The following is a 20,480-nucleotide window of genomic DNA, read 5'->3' as shown; positions in this document are numbered from 1 at the left end:
TTGTTCCCAGTGTTTTTCTGCAACCACTATGCGCGCGCAGCTGCAAGTGACGTAACTGTGAGGTCTACTCTAAATTGGTCTATAGGCTATATGTAATGTGATGATAATTACATTTTTGGAAGTTAACACGTTAGCAGTCACTTTAAATTGATAAAAGTAAAAAGGTTATGTTTCTGAATTAATATACGTAAATACCAATGCTTTGGTAATGGCATATAATAAAACAACTCTTAGATCCCGAAGAATCACTCGAATAGACATCTTAATATTAAAACGCCAACTGTGAATCTTTTATTTTGAAGCAGTTGAACAGTACGTAGCCATTTAGCCTAAGCACTGGGCGGAGCGACCAATGAGTGCGTCTCGTGACACTCACGTGATTTGTAAACAGGAAGTGTCTGATCTGTACTGCAGAGGGTGAGTGACTAGAATCTAAATTCAACAAACAAAATATAATCATGTAAACTTATTTTATATGTGGTTTTGGCTATTATAGTGCACCGCTTCATTCATAGTGAACCGTATCTGGTGCATTCAGACCGTTTGAGCGCTGTTTGATCAATTTTGAGCAAAAGGTTTTTATTGAAGTATATTATGAAAACAAATAATTTGAGGTCAGAGTAATGACTGTATGTGCATTTGTAATGATAGCAGTCAATTACGTGGGTGGTATGCAGAAGTAATGTTTTTTGTATTATTGAATATCATCAGATCTGGCCGTCGCTGAGGAGACTGCTGTTTTCTTCCTCATCATGGTGGACTTTCTGGCAGAGAACAACCTGTGTGGTCAGGCCATCCTGAGGATTGTGTCCAGAGGAAATGCCATCATAGCAGAATTACTCAGACTCTCAGAATTTATTCCTGCAGTTTTCAGACTCAAAGACAAGAGCGACCAGCAGAAATATGGAGACATAATCTGTGATTTCAGCTATTTTAAGGTACCCTAATTGTCATCTTTAATTATGTCTTCTTAAATTAACTTGATCTGGGTTTTCTAAGAGGATCAGATAGATTTACAGTAAGCAAATGATTTTGAAATGAATCTGTGTTTTCTAGGGTCCGGAGTATTATGAGAGTAAACTGGAAGCAAAGCCAGAGCTGCAGGATTTGGATGAGGAGTTTCGGGAAAATAACATTGAAATATTAACACGGTTCTACCTGGCCTTTGAGAGTGTCCATAAATATGTTGTAGACTTGATAAGGTGTGTGTTGTTTTCAAATGCATAACATATCTGAACATTTTGACTAAATAATTTTTATTGAAATGAGGGGAAAATTCAGATCATCTTCTAATGGCAGCTCTATTAGTATTGCAATATATTTAAATGTATTTATTTGACATGATGTTCCTCTGTTATGCTTTGCCGCAAAGATCCGATGTAATTTTTCTCCCTAAATCAAATCTTAAATTATTTATTCATTTAAAAACAATGAATTGTTTCCTCTGAAGGTACTTGGATGATCTCAATGAAGGGGTCTACATTCAGCAAACACTAGAAACTGTTTTATTGAATGAAGATGGGAAACAGCTCCTGGTAAAGTCTGATTTCTGCTTCCCTAAATACAAATAGGAGTTAAACAGGGTAAATGAGTTTATAAATGCATGTGATTTCTGTCAGTGTGAGGCTCTGTACCTGTATGGAGTCATGTTACTGGTCATTGATCAGAAGATGGAGGGGGAGGTGAGAGAAAGGATGCTGGTGTCCTACTATAGATACAGGTAAGACTGTATTTTACCTTATACCTTTGTATTTTTTGGAGGTGATTTGTTGGCTTCGACAGCTCACAAGCAGCTCAGTTGAGGTGAAACATCTCAACAAATGGACAAACACGTCAATGTGCTACTGAATAAACAATATTTCTCATCTCCTCAGTGCTGCTCGCTCCTCGGCTGACTCAAACCTGGACGACATCTGCAAGCTCCTGCGTAGTACGGGATACTCCAGCCACCCGGGGGCCAAACGGCCACCCAACTACCCTGAGAGCTACTTCCAGAGAGTTCCCATCAGCCCCACCTTCATCAGTATGGTGATCGGCCGCCTCCGCTCTGATGACATTTATAACCAGGCAAGACAGTGGTGTGATTTAGGTCAGGGGTTTTCAAACTGGGGGTCCTCAGAGAATTTCAGAGAAAAATAGGTTTAAAACACATAAAAATTAATATTAATAGTAAAATTACTTTGATAATGCTAAATTATTTTATTCTATTGACAGATAAAGTGAAATCATAAAATAATCAGAAAGGTTCAGAAAAAAAAAAAACAATAATAAAATAAGTTTGGTAATGGCAAAATATTTTATTCTATTGACAGATAAAATAATTGGGAAGGTTCAGAGAAAATACTTTAAAACATATACATATATAAAAAATTAATAATAACATAAGTTTGATAATGACAAATTATTTTATTCTTTAGACAGATAAAATGCGTAAAAAACTAACCAGAAAAGTTCAAATAAAAATGTGTAAAAACTTCAATGATAATAATAATAATAATAATAATGTTTGATATTGACAAATTATTTAATTCTGCAAAAAAAAAAGAAACTTAAAGTTAAAAGTTTGAAAAGTAAAAAGTAAAAAAAATAAAGAAAAATAGTGTAAACACACACACACACACACACACACACACACACATATATATATATATATATATATATATATATATGCATAGATACAGATATATAAGTTTAATAATGACATTATTGTATTCTATTTAAAAAAAATGTAAAAGAAGACAAAAAAATTGTAAAACAGCATATAAAAATAATAATAAAGTAAGTTGCTAATGACAAATTATGTTGTTCTATTGACATTAAATATAACAAGAAGAAACTGAAAAAATATATATACTTTGTAAATATTATATTTTTCTAGATTTTAATAAATGAAAATGTTGTCTTGCGTTTATTTTTAGGAAAAAGGTTCTTCACCTATTCAGGGGTCCGTGGCATCAAACTTTTGAAAACCCCTCATTTAGACATAACTCCTGTCTAATCATGCTTCATGTTATGTAAATGTTTCATCTGTTGTGCTGCAGGTTTCTGCGTATCCTCTGCCGGAGCACCGCAGTACAGCACTGGCAACACAGGCCGCTATGCTGTGTGTCTGCTTATACTTCACCCCCTCCATCCTGCACACACAACAGGCCAAGATGAGAGAGATCGTGGACAAATACTTCCCTGACAACTGGGTGAGAAGAATGTATTAATCGTGTCAATTCCCAAAATGTGATGTATACGTTTTTATTGCAATATCAACCTTAAATCGTCAGGTTATAAGCATATATATGGGGATCACGGTGAATTTGGTGGAGGCGTGGGAACCATATAAAGCTGCTAAAACAGCGCTGAACTACACATTGGACACAGCCAACATCAAAGAGCAGGTACTGTCACCTGAGCTGTTCCTGTTCACATTCGTTCGATCTAAACCAGTCACTCTGGACTCACACTTAGTCATTGTTTTCTCCTCTCAGTCCGGTCGATACGCTGCCAGTGTGGAGAGCTTGCGGCCGCAGGTGCAGCAGTTATTGAAGGAGGGATTCCTGAGAGAAGAAATCGTCCTGGACAACATTCCCAAACTGCTCAACTGCCTCCGTGACTGTAACGTTGCCATCCGCTGGCTGATGCTGCACACTGCAGAGTCCGGTGAGATGTCATGAGCCCGTAAAGGTTGAAATCAGCAGTTCTCAACCTTTTTGACAATAGTTTTCAAAGACAATAGACCAGATATTTCTGGTACTTCTGATGTAATAACAAAGCCTAAAGGGGTCATATGACGCGATTTCAAGTTTTCTTTTGTCTTGGGAGTGTTATAAGCTGTTCGTGCATATATAAGATCCATAAAGTTGCAAAGACTAAAGTCTCAAACCCAAAGAGATAGGGCTGCACAATTAATCGAAATTAAATCGCAAAGGCGATAAATCGCGATTAGGCAGAAGCTGCAATTATCATGCGTATCTTTCAGTGAAGCACTGTTCTGTGATCAGTAGTAAATCTCCATCCGAAGGCCAGAGGGCGCTCTCGTGCTGAAACTCCAATACGCCTCGCAGAAGAAATCCAGGAAATGCCTATCTCTGCAGCTGAATAAACAGAAGATTTAACTGCTTTCATTGATTCCGTGACTAATAAACACGCGACTACAGCAATATATGGTTTATCTGAGTTCGTCTTATTATAATTTTTATTATAATAAAGTATATAATAATGCAATGCTAATCGACACAGCCTTTATCACTGCTTAGAATACTATGAAATATTGCGTGCCTTAATTATTCTGTTTAAGAAGCCACATCAACTCGACTGACGTTATGAAGTGAGTTTGGAGTAAAAAATATGTTATTAAATGTGGTATTTTCACGTGCTTTCAGATGGAGCAGCATTTACTACACAGAGCCGTAGTTCGCTGACAAGCTACGCAAACAGCTGTCATTATTGCGAATGATTTCTTCGATTTCATAATCGTACGATTATATCGTCTGCGATTATGAATGCGATTTTGCGTAGTTTTTCAGTGAACTACGGCTCTGTGTAGTAAATGCTGCTCCATCTGAAAGCAGGTGATGGAGATTTACTACTAATCACGGAACCGGCTTTACTGACAAGATACGCATGACAATCGCATAAGATTAATCGTGCTGCCCTACAAAGAAATATTCTTTATAAAAGTTAAGACTTGTCTGCTCGTTCCTAAAACGCCTCATTCAAACACTACGTCACTGTGTTGAAAGTTTTGCATAACACCGCCTAAATGTTTACACAAAGAAAGAAGGCGTAACTTTTATTCTTGCTGTAGTATTGTTGCCGCTGCCGCCGCCATGTCGTGGACATGCTATGTGTTTCCAAATATGGTAAGGGGCATAATATTTCCGTCACGCACTTGAGGTATTCGGCCAATCACAACGCACTGGATAGCTGGCCAATCAGAGCACACCTCGCTTTTCAGACTAATGAGCTTTGAACACTTTTCAGAAAGGTGGGGTAGAGAGGAGCAACAATAATGTACGGTATGTGGAAAATAATGTGTTTTTTTAACCTTAAACTGCTTACACAACACATTGCATTACACCAAATATACAAAATAATGTTATTTTTAGCATCGTCATATGACCCCTTTAAATTAAAATAAAAAATTTCCATAACTGAATGCATGAGTTTTTTTCAGTAGTTTTTTTTTTTATGCATAAACAGCAATTTCTTCATGATGAAAAATTTTAGAACTTGGCACAACAAGAAACGTATATTCGTTATTAAAAATTCCAAGACTTTGTACGATTTTTATACATTTAAATGCATTTCTGAGGTCTAGAAATCACACTTGTAAAATTATGCTTCCTTAAATATTCTTGTTTTCGAAGACTATCGGAATTCTCGTTCTTAAATAAAAATGACATTTGTTGAGGGGGTGAATTAAAATAGTTTTAAGTCATCTTGAGGGCCACTTGGAAGTTTGCTGGGGCCCCGTAGTGGGTTCTGGACCCCTTGTTAAGGAACACTTGGTCTAGATGTTTTGAGTTTTGATTATTGAATTCATTTGGAAGGAATGCCTCAAAATGCTTTTCTGAGTAATTTTTTTTAAATTTTTTGTTAAAGCTTATGATCCAAACAACAAAAGACTGCGTCAGATCAAGGATCAAGTCATCAACGACTCCAAATACAATCCCAAAATTCTGTTTCAGCTGCTGCTGGACACGGCCCAGTTTGAGTTCATACTCAAAGAGGTAAATCTAAAAAATAATAATCATTCTCAATCTTAAATTGATACCTTGGTAAGTTTTTTATTTTTTATTACTTTTAAATAATACTACTAATGCATAACCGTTCTCACAACTGTTTTCAACATTAATAATAATAAGAAATAGTTCTTAAGCAGCAAATCAGCATATTAGAATGATTTCTGAAGGATTATGTAACTGATGACTGGAGTAATGATGCTGAAAATTTAGATTTTAATAAATTTCACTTATATACTATAGTTTTTTTTTTTTTTTTTTTACCAATATTACTATTTACTATATTTTTATTCATCAAATAAATGCAGCCTTGGTGAGCATTAGAGACTCCATTTAAAAACAAATGTTTGAATTTGTTACTTGGCCTCTCGTTATTCATTTATCTCGGTTTGTGTGATTCTCAGATGTTCAAGCAGATGTTGGCAGAGAAGCAGCTGAAGTGGGAGAGCTATAAGAAAGAGGGATCGGAGAGAATGATGGAGCTGGCCGAGGTGTTTTCTGGGGTCAAACCTCTCACCAGGGTGGAGAAAAACGGTAAAATTCTTTTGCGGTCCCACAACATGCAAGAGCCAAACGGTAGACATCATTGTCAGCGTGTTCATTTGTTTGATCAGAGAATCTTCAGGCCTGGTTCAGAGAGATCTCCAAACAGATCGAGTCCCTGAACTACGAGGACTCGACCGCAGCCGGCAGGAAGACTGTGCAGCTCATTCAGGCTCTCGTGGAGGTACAGACGCATCTGAACGTGTGCTGTGACCCGTGACTCTCCGCACTGATTTCACATGAAATTGTTTCTCTGGTAAGGTCCAAGAGTTTCACCAGCTGGAGTCCAACCTGCAGGTGTGTCAGTTCCTGGCGGACACACGCAAGTTCCTCCATCAGATGATCCGCACCATCAATATCAAAGAGGAAGTGCTCATCACGATGCAGATAGTGGGAGATTTGTCCTACGCCTGGCAGATCATTGACAGGTGATGATGGCGATACATTGGCCTCTTCTTGATTTCTCATCAAAATTTTAGGTTGAACTTCCTAATCCAAATGTGTTTCTCACAGCTTCACATCAATAATGCAAGAGAGTATCAGAGCAAACCCCTTCATGGTGACTAAACTCAGAGCCACTTTTCTAAAGGTCAGTCAGAATGGCCTGTTTATATTTGTTACCCTGGACCACAAGGCCAGTCATAAGGGTCAGTTTTTTGAAACTGAGATTTATACATCAACCGAAAGCCGAAAATCTGGAATCTGAGGGTGCAAAAAAATCAAAATATTGAGAAAATCGCCTTTAAAGTTGTCCAAATGAAGTTCTTGGCAATGAATATTACTAATCAAAAATTTGGTTTTGATATGTTTACGATAGGAAATTTACAAAATATCTTAATTATATTATATATTATATAATATCTTAAAAATAAACTTAATTGTAAAGTTTATTCTGCCTCTCCTATGAATCAATCAGGTCAACAGTCCAGATCTGCTGAGCGTGTCTCAGTTTTACTCTGGGGAGCTGGTGGCTTATGTCAGAAAGGTTTGGAGAAGAGTTTTAATTTGTGATTGGATCTTTTGTTTTGGTCCAGATCTCTTTAACTGTGTTTCTTGCAAACATGCTTCCAGGTTCTGCAGATCATTCCAGAAAGTATGTTCACCTCGCTGGCCAAAATCATCAAACTGCAAATGCATACAACAAAATTTCAAAACTTAGCATTTAAATGAAAAACAAAAAAATAAAGCTAAAAACAATTCAAAATATTAAAGAACAAAAGGTATAAGAGTATAATAATAATTCTAACATAACACTAAGCCAAACACCAAAAAAACAACTACATGTATGTACAACCACACACACATACACATATATACTGTATATGTACATACACGTTTATAAATTCAATATATATATTATTTTATTTTCATTTAGTTTGTTGAAGTATTAAATTAAATCAAATTAAATAAAACTAAAAACTTAATAAAAGACCTATACAGACATAATAAATTCAGACATAATTTAAAATAATACATGGAATAATGAGTTTTTACTTTTTTTCCCTGTTTTTTTTTTCTTTACTGTTCTGAATTGTCCTTGATGAAATTCTACTTTTTAAATTTAATTTTCAGATGAGATGCCAACAGCACTTGGGCCACCAACTGTTATTTTACCCAGAAAATTGGCAAAAAGGTCTAAAGTAATAATGAAGGTGCATCAGGCAGTGCAATGAGGAAATTAGCTCAATTTACGTATTCGGTGAAGGTCAGAATAGAGAAAATCTGTAAAAATATACCTCAAACACATACATTCCTATTTGTATGGGATTCGATTTCTCAGGGTAGGTAGATAGTAGGTAATTTGCTCTGTAATTTTTACCAAGGTAGTGTGAGGAAAAACAAATTTACCTAACCTCCCCAGGGAAAACTAACTGCACCCGAATCAGGCTTTAGCCAATCACCCATTGACATTACTATCCACACCAACTAAATGGACTTGAGGGCTGGAGAACACTTACACCCTAGCAAAATGCAACCGCCATGATGTTAAACTTTGATCTCAAGTCATTTTATTGTGTATTTTACAAGTGTTATACATCATAAGCCACATAAAATGGACTGTATGCTTAATAATTTGTGATGCACAGCAAAACAATATCAGGAAATGTGTGGCACCTGTCCTCAAAAACTGGGAGGGACACAAAAGGAGTGTACTTGGAAAGATCAAGGGTTTAACCCTTCTTTGATTTTCCCACCTGTATATAAATAAATCTGAATCCAAATTCCCTGCTTGCCAAGATTATGTCACAATGCCTGATTCTTGGCACTCAGTTTAGCAATCATCAATTTTCCCCAAAGGTGACTTGACCGACATTTTATGCTTTATTGTCTCCTGATAATCCCCCCCCCCCAACTTTGTATTCAAGAAAAGCATGAGCTGTCTTTACGAGCAATCCTTTAGTCTATCAAATTATTCATATTTTATTCTGACGTCATTTTATTCTGACTTTTTTTCTTATCAGTATTTTTGCCAGATACATAGTGCTGTTGAATAATGGATAGTTTATTTATTTAGTCATTTATTAGATGCTTTTATCCAAAGCGACTTACAAATAAGGACAACAGAAGCAATCAATTGTAGTATTAAAACAACTAAAAACAGATCCAAAACTAAAAGCGAAAACTTTATAAATACTACTTATACAAATAAAGAGATTAAAGAGATTAAATAAAAATTACAAATGCATACAACAACATTTAAAAACTTAACATTTAAAAAAAATAAAAAAAATAAAGCTAAAAACAATTCAAAATATTAAAGAACAAACTGTATAAGAGTATAATAATGATTCTAACATAACACTAAGGCAAACACCAAAAAAAAAATACATATGTGTATGTACAGCCACACACATATACATATACATGTACATATAAAATTCAATATATATATTATTTAATTTCCATTTAGAAGTATTAAGTATTAAATTAAATCAAATTAAATAAAACTAAAAACTTAATAAAAGACCTATACAGACATTCAGACATAAATAAATTCAGAAATAATTTAACTAAAATTTAAATAAATAATAAATACAAATAATACAAATCAAATTACAGTAGTTTATCAGTAATCCTAAAAAATAACACTGCCAAACACACATGCTAAAACAACAACAACTTACTTACACATAGTAAGAAATGGTTATAAAAACTGAAACAGAAGCGAAACAAGTAATAGGAAAGAGGAGAAATAAAAAGCGATACTTCTCCTTTGCCGGTGTCCCTTGCCGGTGGAGTCGCACAGTAGAGTCGATGGTCTTTACACTCTTCGGTCTTTACACTCTTCGGTCTTTACACTCTTCGGTCTTCAAACTCTTCGGTCTTCACACGAGGAGGCCGTCATGCGACGGCTGCTGCGGTAAACTAAGCTTTTTTTATACCCGTCTAACAAAATACTAGATGAATTCAGTTGGACACACTTTCCTTATTTTCTCCGCAACAAATGGCCAAGCAAGCGCAGACACTGACAAGATACGCGATACAGCACAAGACCAAACGCGATATCAGCACATCTCCACACAGTAAACAAAACAAGAGTTTCCTAGCAACGACAACTGCACTACAAACTAATGAGACAAGTAAATACACTTACGAGCTGCTTTTAACTTCCGCTGATAAAGACTGCTTCTCTCAAAGAGTATTTCTTTACACTGTTTTCTGCTGGCGCTTCAACACACTTTCCTTATTTTCTCCACAACAAATGGCCAAGCAAGCGCAGACACTGACAAGATACGCGATTAATATAATAATAATGTAATGTAATGAGAAATATATATTAGAAAATAAAGGCGATAAGGTTGTCAAGCTTGAACAAATATAAACACCAATCAACGAACACTACCACAGTTGGCTAATCAGCTCAAGACAAAGTAATTGTATGTTCATAATCATGGTTTTTCAAAGATCATTAACCTCATTACAATGAAGCCAAATTTTTCAGGAAATCAGAAATAAATAAATACACAACTTCGTTTTGCAAATAAAAGAATGTTAATGTTGTACATGTTATAATGACTAATTTTATTTTATTTATTTTTTTCTGCCAATGCATGTGTCAAAAACAGGACTGGCACAGACAAATAACGTTAATTAAATCTTACTTATACAAATTATTACTTACTAAATCTTACTTATTTATATATGTTATATTTTGTATTCTTTTACTCCATATATTTGTTTATTTTATATTTATTTTGTCCTCTATATATTTACATGCATTATATTTTGCATTCTTTTACTCGATATAATATTTATTTTACTCTATATATTTAGATGTATTCTTTTACTCTATGTAACTAACTTGCTCCGCTAAATTTTCTACAAAATCTGCAAGTCTGTTTGCGTTCGGTATTTTAAATTAAACTTCGTATTCAGGCCTCGAGTCAACATGTTGTTCTTGCATAGATTCATATTGTGTAAATAACAATAATAAAGTAACTCACTGACCTTCTTCATCTGACAGGTAGCTAAACTCACTCATGCCATCTCAGTCTTCACTGAAGGTATTCTGATGATGAAGACCACACTCGTCGGCATTATCAAGGTGCTAAAACAGATTCTCTGAATGTTACACCTTGATCATTTTTATAGATCACAAACAGGCATTTTTCTTTTCATTCACAAAAAGACAAGAAATGTGTTTTTATATTCATGTTGACAATAATGTATTTGATAAATGTTTTAACTAACCTTGTTATGGTGTTTATGGAATATTAAACATTATTGATGCTGTTTCAGGTGGATCCGAAGCAGCTTCTGGAGGACGGGATCAGGAAAGAGCTTGTCAAGCGTGTGGCTTACGCTCTGCACAAAGGCCTCATCTTCAACCCCAAAGCCAAAGTGAGCAAACCACCATCTTAAAATTATATTCTGTCTTATCTGGCTCACTAGAGTTTGTTTAGAAGTTCATTTCTGATGTCTCTTTCAGCCCAGTGAACTGATGCCAAAGCTGAAGGAAATGGCTGCCACCATGGATGGGTTTTACCGCTCGTTTGAATACATTCAGGATTACGTGAGCATCTACGGCCTGAAGATCTGGCAGGAGGAAGTGTCTCGGATCATCAACTACAACGTAGAGCAGGAGTGTAACAGTTTCCTCAGAACCAAGGTCTTGTCTTTGCAGTATCTTATTGATTTGAGCCTCAGATTTCACTGCTGGTGTTGATTTAAAGAGGTTCTTTTCAGATCCAAGACTGGCAAAGCGTCTATCAGTCCACCCACATTCCCATTCCTAAGTATCCGTCAGTTGATGAATCCGCCACGTTTATTGGACGTCTCTGCAGGGAAATCCTGAGGATCACAGATCCAAAGTAAGTCACAAACTCTCAAAGCTTTGATGGTCGAGCGCTAAACGTCTGGAGAAATGCCACGTTGCTTGTCTTTGTTTTGTTTCAGAACAACGTGTTACATTGATCAGCTGAACACCTGGTACGATATGAGGACGCATCAGGAAGTGACCAACAACCGACTCTTCTCGGAGATTCAGGACACGCTGGGCACCTTCGGCCTGAACGGACTCGACCGACTCTTGTGTTTCATGATCGTGAAAGAGCTGCAGGTCAATCTTAATATAAGAATTATTCATTATTAGATAAGAATTTTTGAAACAATTAAGAACCTTAACGAAACAGTCAAATCAAGTCAAATTGCTTAAAAATTTAAGGTGTATTGCATAATTCAGTAAAGAATTGTAAGAATCACAATTTTATAAAAAAAAATCAGTTGGATCAAAATTAAAATATTATATTTATTAAATATTTACACCCTCCTCTTCACAATGAATGTCACGTAAATGATAAATAAAATAAAAAATGGTTATTAATAATAATACAGTTAGTTGTAGTATTATTAGTATGTTAGTTTTAATAATAATAAAACAATAATAATAAATTAAAACTATCGAAAGGATCAAATCAAACTGCATCAGAATTTCAGATATATTGCATAATTTAGTAAAGAACTGAATAAATGTCACGTAAATGATAAATAAAATAAAAATAAAAAATGCTTAATAATAATAACAACAACAACAATGGTACAATTAGAAGTAGAATTATTATTAGTATATTAGTATTAATAATAATATTAATAAATTCAATCAATTATAAACTGTAACAAAAGAATCAAATCAAGTTGAATTGCATAAAAGATTTCAGGTATATTGCATGATTTAGCGAAGAACTGAATCAACAACTGTAATTGTATGGAAACATTCATGATTAATTATTAAAGTGCCCCTATTATGGATTTTTGATGACCTTTCATGCAGTGTGTAACACAGCTCTAAGTGAATGAAAACATCCTGCAAAGTTTTAAATCTGAAAGTGCACCGTGTATAAAGTTATTGTCTCTCAAAAGAAAGAGTCGACTCTGAATCATTAAAACGAGTCGTTTTTAAAACGAATCCCAAGCCGTTTCATGTTGAGGTCAACATGAAACATTAGCATATTGCCCGCCCACTTGTTGGTCTTTTTGCATTGGTTTGAAGGAAAATGCTAATTCATTCTTTGCCACAAGGTGGTGCTTTTGGAGTGGTAAAAATAGCGGTTTCCCCGGTAATGCTGTACACAAAGCACCACTGCGCTCACAAACGCTGCTTTATCAGGCATTACAGGCAAGATGAAATGAAAATGAGACCAAACAGACCAATCACCGCAGATTAGTGTCACACAAAGGAGGGGTTTGGAAAACTGAATCTTTAAACGAATCGTTCGGGAGTCGTTGAGCAAGTAAGGTAAAAATAAATGCATATTATAAGAAAATGAAAGTGTTTTTTGACCTTGCATGCATGTCAACTTGTTGTTGGGGACTCCCAAAACCAAAATATGAACCTTTCATAACCCATAATAGGGGCACTTTAAAAAAATAATAATAATAATAATAATAATCTGTCCTTGTTTCTTCATTGCAGAATTTTCTGACAGTCCTACAGAAGAACATCCTGAAGGACAAAGCTGTGGTTGACATCTTTAAAGCTCTGCTGTCGGCTGTCAATCCTGTCAAAGGGATTGTGGGTAGGTGTGTTTGATAGACTACTTTAAATCTGACACTTATTCCCACAATAATATTCTTGATATATTTGTTTCTGCATTGATATTCAGCAAATGCAAGCAAAGTCTACGTCAACGCTGTGGCCAAAACTCAGAAGATCTGGCCAGCGTATCTGGAAGCCATCATGAAGGTGCTGCCTTCTTTTCATCTGAGATGTTTGTTTTTCATCTTTTTCAGCATCACTATTCAAAATCAATCAATGATCCTTTGACAGGTGGGTCAGATGCAGATCTTGAGGCAGCAGATAGCCAATGAACTGAACTACTCCTGCAAATTTGACTCGAAACATCTCGCTGCGGCGCTGGATAATCTGAACAAGTGGGTTGGGAATGATGTTTCTTCCTTGTTTATTTCTTAGTACTTGGGTTGGTTTTACCTTCTCCCTCATAGACGACTTATAAGGTTAGTGTGGTCATTTCCAGGTCTCTGCTGTCTGATATTGAAGCTCATTACCAGGATCCATCGCTGCCGTATCCCAAAGAGGACAACACTCTGCTCTACGAGATCACCGCGTATCTGGAGGCCGCTGGAATCCAAAACCCACTTAACAAAGTGAGTCGTGTGTATGTGAAATCTTCATTTGACATCATATCAGTGATTATTTTATTAGATGTTTTTGTCCAATCTTTTGGCCTGATTTGTCTTTTTTTGCAAAAAAATGGCCCAAATTTTAGTGCATCCTATGACACGGTCTGTTGACATGAACTACGTTTTGTTGTTTTATTCAAATCACTCCTTTCAGATCTACATCACGACGAAGCGTCTGCCTTACTTTCCCATCGTGAACTTCCTGTTCCTCATCGCTCAGCTGCCAAAACTGCAGAACAACAAAAGCCAAGGTCTGTAACTGATTTTCTACACCACCATTCACATGCTTCTTTTTTAATGCTTTTGAAAGACGTCTCTTCTGCTCACCGAGGCTGCGTGTATTTGATCGGAAATACACTAAGAACTGTAATATTGTGAAATATTATTACAATTTAAAAGAACTGTTTTTAATTTTAATATATTTTAAAGTGTAATTTATTCCTGTGATGCGAAGCTGAATTTTCAGCATCATTACTCCAGTCTTCAGTGTCACATGATCCTTCAGAAATCATTCTAATATTTACTGCTCAAGAAACATTTATTTTTATTATCAGGGTTGAATCCGTATTGCTGCTTAATATTTTTGTGGAAACCGTGATTTGTTTTCAGTATTCTTTGATGAATATAAAGTAAAAAAAAAACATTTGTAAGTTTGTAAATGTCTTTACTGTCACTTTCGATCAATTTAATACATTCTTGATTAAAAGTAGTAGTCATTTATTAAAAAAATCCCGTGGTCCTGCTCGTGTGGGTTTGAATGGTGTTTGGTGTTTTCACAGGCATGACGTGCAGGAAGGCTGCCGATCCGGTGGACTGGGCTCCTCTGGTTCTGGGTCTCCTGACGCTGCTCAAACAGTTTCACTCCAGATACACTGAACAGTTCCTGGCTCTGATCGGACAGTTTATTCGCTCCATAATGGAGCAGTGCACCAGGTACCTCACTTCAGTATGTGATGATGATTGAGGAACAAGAACGTGGAGGAAAAAATGACTATTTTAGGACTTTAAGAAAAGTATTTAAATTTTTTAAAGTTCTGGAATAAAAAATATATATAGTGTGAAATTATAAAAAGTATATAATATTTATAAAATATAGTGTTAAATTATAATATTTATAAAATCATAGTTTTATCTGCATAAAGGCTGTACAACAAGTACTACATTGCTGTGTAGATAAGCTTTACAATTAAAATATTAATGAATTAACTAAAGACTAATTAAAATTATTATAAAATAAATTGTTTTGCATTGTGGTGTAAAAATATATATAACATAAAAACTAAGCAAGTTATATAGAGTAAAATAATACAAAATATAATAAATATGAATATATAGAGAGAATAAATATAAGTATATAGAGTAAAATCATACAAAATATGTATATATTACTGGATTTGTAATATAAGCTTTTTTTTATAATCTACACAAAGGCAGCACAACAAATACTACATTGATGTATAAACTAATACATTTATTTTTGTATTACAGTAAAGAATTTTTTATTGCATTATGGTGTTAAATATTCTTAATTGTCATGAAAATAATAGAAATGCAAAAAAAAAAAAAAACTGATATAATATTTTTTCTGCATGATAGTGACAGAAGTGTTTAACTGTGTGTCTGTTCCTCACAGTCAGAAGATTCCAGATATGCCTTCAGATGTAGTCGGAGCATTAATGTTTCTGGAGGACTATGTGCGTTACACTAAACTGCCCAGAAAGGTAGGATATATTGCTATGAGGTTTGGCATTTTTTTTTTTTTTAAATACACAATTATTTTACTACATAAAATTAGAAATCATTTTTGTTTTCAGGTGGCAGAGGCTCATGTGCCAAGTTTCGTTTTCGATGAATTCAGGACCGTACTGTAAATGTGCCTGTGATAATGTCAAATCATATTTGATATAATTTGTCTTTCTCTTAAAGCATAATGAAATTAGCATTTTTAACATTTCAATTTTAAAACATGATCATCTTGTGTAGCTGTTGCTGACCTGATGTCTGTCTGCTGGCGTAATAAATGCCATATGTGTATGTTTTGATACAACTTTTTAGGACATTTACACACTTTTGAAGAATTAATCTCTAACTCACAACCTCTCAAGATTTATTGCTTTTATAAAATGGTGGCAACAGCAATAAGATAAAACATTTTTTGTGGATGTGGTTCATTGGTTTAACTACGCTGTGGCTCATCCAATCAGAATTTAGAGTGAGAATTATTCTGAACCTGTACAGGACAACTTCTTTGCACACAACACACGAGACAAGATTTGAATGAAAGTTTTACTTTTATCTTAAATATATTACAATACTGAATGGATACTGTATGAAAAAAAAATTAGCATTTATCATTTTAATTGTCAGTCTATGTACAGCACACAATGAACAAAAACAGCCATGAAGAATTGATGAATACCAACACTGTGTACACGGTCAGATGCGAACACAAGAGAAACAACAGAGAGTGTGACAGTGGCTGACTGCGCATAAGGCATGAAAAAGATGAAATTGCAGCTGCAAAAAAAAAAAAAATCACTTCCGGTTAACGCTGTCCTGAATTTCAGTTTGTGTGTGTGTGTGTGTGTGTGTGTGAGAGAGAGTTAAATTGCTATAGAAGCTTGTTTCCACCATAGAATAAAAATAAACAAACATAAAAATTCTCACAATTCTTTTTCTTGCAATTCTGGGTTAAAAAAAACCCCAGAATGGTAAGATAAACTTTTTTTCCAAAAATAAAAAATTGCGAGAATTCGTAGATAAACAGCAGCAATTAGCTTTATTTTTTCCTCACAATTCAGAGAGGATTTGTATTTTTATTCTGTATCGCGGAAAAAATGCATGTTAACATGTGAGCTTTATTGCAAGAAAGTCAGAATTCTGCGTTTATATCGCGCAATTCTAAATTTTTCCTCACAATTTTGAGAAAAAAAAAGTATGAATTCCGTGAAATAACTCAGAATTGTGTGGGGGGGTTAACTTTTTCAAAGATTTTTTCTTTTACTTTTTTTTTTGTGAGAAAAGGCAATTACTTTTATTATCTATCCTGTGGCGAAAATGGGCTTCCATAGCTCTCAATGTGGGCATGGCTTAGGGCTGCACGATTATTACAAATCATAACTGTCGATTATTCCCTTGAAACTGTAATTGCGATTAGTAATTAAGATGATCACAATTTACATTGAATGATGTTTATACCATTGTTTGATGCAACTGCATGCCGTATTTTTATATGAAAACAAACAAGCTGAAAACATTCTAACTGGAAAAACCTTTAGTGCTTTTCTATAGTATTAAGCCTCAGATGTCAAATATACATCGGATTGGTTTCTTCTTTAAATTATAAAAAAAAATAAAATATGAATGGTACTATAATGTTATACTAAAACTAAAACAATGGAAAAACCCTTAAGATAACATGTAGAAAGAAGAAAACGCATCTTAAGCACACAGAATAACGTAAGTGGACTTTGAACGATTAATTGCCGCTTTGAACGATTACGTAATTGTGTAATTACATAATTGTAATCGCGATTAGAAATTCGATTAATTGTGCAGCCCTAGCATGGCTGTGTGTGAAAATATGAATTTCTTAAATACATTCATAGGTATTTTGGTTGTGTCCTTCAATCAGTGATCAATGTGCTTAGATGCCCGATGAATCGATTAATATGACCGGCATCAGACTTGTTTATTCCAGTACAAGTGCGCATTTGTTTCGGACAGGTCAGGGTCACAGTGAGCAGAGAGTATTGCTTCAGATGGTCAGTTTTTATAAACGAAAAGAAACTATACGGAGTTAACGTTCATGTTCTTGGTGTGAGTTCGGTCTCCTGATGTGTTTAAACTGCAAATACAAACACAGAAACGGGGCAAGTGTCCCACGTGATGTACAAAGGCGACCTGTTAATGAAATAAAAACCTCCGTTTGCACAAAAACCTATTGCGGTATTAATCATTCTAAAGCACTTAATTGTCGTTGGGGTTAAATATGTACAAGTAGTAATACTGGGGAGGAGGGAAAGTCTTTACAAAGTTACCTTAAAAATACCTCATATGCATCATGGCGATGTTACGGGACGGTATTCGTGGATTACAGGCAGAGTGCAAAAATCAGTGCTGACAGGTCAAACGCACAGCAGACTATGTACAGATGAAAACTGCCATTACTAATACAATACTGACCAGAAGTAGGCAATCTATCAAGGCCGGATAGATTGAGGGAAACTGTAGCGTGAAGAGTGTCATGCTGTCTACCAAAATCAGAAAACTGTGATTATGGGTTCATAACAGCAAGTCTACATACAGTACATGTTATTCAGGGAGAATGTGCTTAAAAAACGTTATGTATTCCCCTCCTAAACCTCATAATTTATCAAGGAAATATGTTTAGTATTACATTCACACATCTCCAGGGTTTTAGTCTCTCGCGTAAACCATGACCGCTATTATTCCCTCTGTGATTCTGAAATCCATATCAATTCTTACCGTTCGTGTTCATTTTATCCGCCTTATTTTTCAACTGAAAAATACATTAAACATTTAAATCTGGAAGAAAAAAAAAAAATCAATGCAGAGGTAAGCTATTTTTTGTGAATGTGCCAGACTTCTGATTCATTAGCCGCAGAAGAATAACAAAATGCAACGAACTGTTGTTTAGTTCAAATTACTGGAAGGGGTTGACACACCGGAAACCTCGCACATTCGTTCTGGCTAAATATTGCCGCTAAAAATAAGGTGGAGAGATACACAAGATACACAAATCTGTTCTTGTTGTTTTCATGAATGCAGCATGTATCACAAAAACCCAAGTACTCGAAACAATCAGCTAGAATCACATTCCTTACGCTTATGAGAGAATTATAAATAACGTGAGATGATGATGATAAGGAAATGAAAGAATTACATTCGGCTGCGAGCATGAGGGAAAAACTCTTTAGAAACACCAACAGAGAACGAAGGCCTCCTGCACGTTACGATAGTAGCACTTTACAACTAATCGACTATGTGTATCAGTTAACGTACACAGACACTAGCACAGAGTTCTGAAGTCGTCATGAAACATGAAACGACACAAAACAAACAAAAAATCTTATCTTCATGTGAAATATTTGTCCAAGCATATTTCATTTTTTGACCTCAAGATCAAGAAAAAAGTAAAATTGCAACTAAAACAAAAACAAAATGTAAAACAAAAGTAGGCTAATTGCAACCTTTTAGCACAATTCTGACTTTATCACAGTTCTGAGAAAAAGTCACTTGTAAGATATAAACACGGGATTGCAAGATATAAACTTAGAATTACGAGAAAACAAGCCAGAATTCAAAGTTTATCACAATTCTGAGAAAAAAAAACTAAAAAGTCAAGATTGTAGATAAAAAGTTAAAATTACCTTTTCAATTTTTTAATTCTGTAACAGAAAAAGCATTAAAAACGAGACTTCTCTAGGGTGATGTATGTTGGACTTCCATCATTTAGTTCACTTAAACTCCGCCCTTTTCTCACAATTGCCAAAAGAGTCAAATGGGTGGAGCTTGACCTAATCCAGCTCCACCTCTCTGGACCTAATGGGTGGAGCTTGACCTAGTGTTTAGATAGGGTTATGGTTAGGGAGTGGTTGGACTTTAAATCTCCACCCATTACATCCAGAGAGGGGGAGCCAGATGCCATGCTCCGCCCATTGGCTCTACATTCAGATCTGCCTCCATCCAATCAGCTACCAACAAATAGAATCAAGTCCCTGTCCTTTTTTTTTTCTATAATTGGTTACATCACAATGTAGGAAAAAAATGTCTGTGGCTATTGTCACTTCAGTCGCGACTTTATAATTGATCTTAGCATCTTTACTCAATCTGACGCAGAAATGTGCTCATTACAAAATTATCGTTGTTTGCGATGCACTGCTACGATCTGACGCATAATTCATGAAATGGTGCTTCTGTGTAGCGTGCGCTAGGCTTGAAACTAATTCTGTAAATTCAGGGAGACGATCACAGGACAGACACTTTAAAGCAGAAAAAAAGTTCCACCACGCTCTCCACAACAAACGTCAAAACCGATCAAATACTACACTCTCACATTTCACTCTGAATTATATGACATATGTACAAAATTCTCTGAGAAGATATGACTGTATGAACGGGACCGGATGATGTTCTGGTGAAGTGGACATGGGATTGAATCTTACCAGCCTACAAAGCTGTCCTTCAATACATGCGGCACCCTTGAGTGAAAGACCTTAAAACATTTGTACATCGTTACACTACAAGGAATCGATAAACATGTTTTCTCATGCATACAGCAGTAGGTTCTACAGTGACAGCGTGCGTTCAAAAGAATAGTTAACTTCCTGCTCCTGCATGAGCTTCTTGCACCCGGGCATCAAGGGCACCAATCACAAGACAGCATGTGTTTGGGGACGGGGCAGGCTGTGTGGGGGCGGGGTTTAACGAGGGCACGAGTGGCTGCTGTTGTCTCTGTGTCTGCTCAGCACGGCTGTCATTCCGGGTTTGTCTTGTGATGAAATCATGTTCCTGAGTCCTGTTTATGAATGACAGCAG

General features: G+C 35.4%; 1 protein-coding gene across 1 annotated transcript; it reads left to right on the top strand.

Annotated features, from left to right (window-relative positions):
• The first annotated feature begins 338 nt into the window (after positions 1-338).
• Positions 339-16,068, top strand: LOC107666741 (WASH complex subunit strumpellin-like). Its single transcript, XM_016458174.1, is given in 30 exon segments — positions 339-417; positions 712-938; positions 1,057-1,202; positions 1,451-1,535; positions 1,620-1,720; positions 1,875-2,067; positions 3,042-3,194; positions 3,276-3,389; positions 3,480-3,651; positions 5,596-5,723; positions 6,140-6,269; positions 6,350-6,462; positions 6,540-6,706; positions 6,792-6,867; positions 7,165-7,263; positions 7,350-7,411; positions 8,753-8,759; positions 10,744-10,824; positions 11,019-11,120; positions 11,209-11,388; positions 11,466-11,590; positions 11,676-11,838; positions 13,192-13,294; positions 13,382-13,461; positions 13,546-13,649; positions 13,754-13,883; positions 14,074-14,170; positions 14,699-14,852; positions 15,553-15,640; positions 15,734-16,068. Coding segments are annotated over 29 exon segments (3,396 nt in total). The 5' UTR covers positions 339-417; positions 712-752; the 3' UTR covers positions 15,791-16,068.
• The last annotated feature ends 4,412 nt before the right edge of the window (positions 16,069-20,480 follow it).

The sequence above is a fragment of the Sinocyclocheilus anshuiensis genome, unplaced genomic scaffold (assembly GCF_001515605.1).
Source record: "Sinocyclocheilus anshuiensis isolate Anshui unplaced genomic scaffold, SAMN03320099.WGS_v1.1 scaffold267, whole genome shotgun sequence".
In the NCBI taxonomy this organism is placed as follows: domain Eukaryota; kingdom Metazoa; phylum Chordata; class Actinopteri; order Cypriniformes; family Cyprinidae; genus Sinocyclocheilus; species Sinocyclocheilus anshuiensis.
This window is presented reverse-complemented; position numbering and strand designations above follow the sequence as displayed.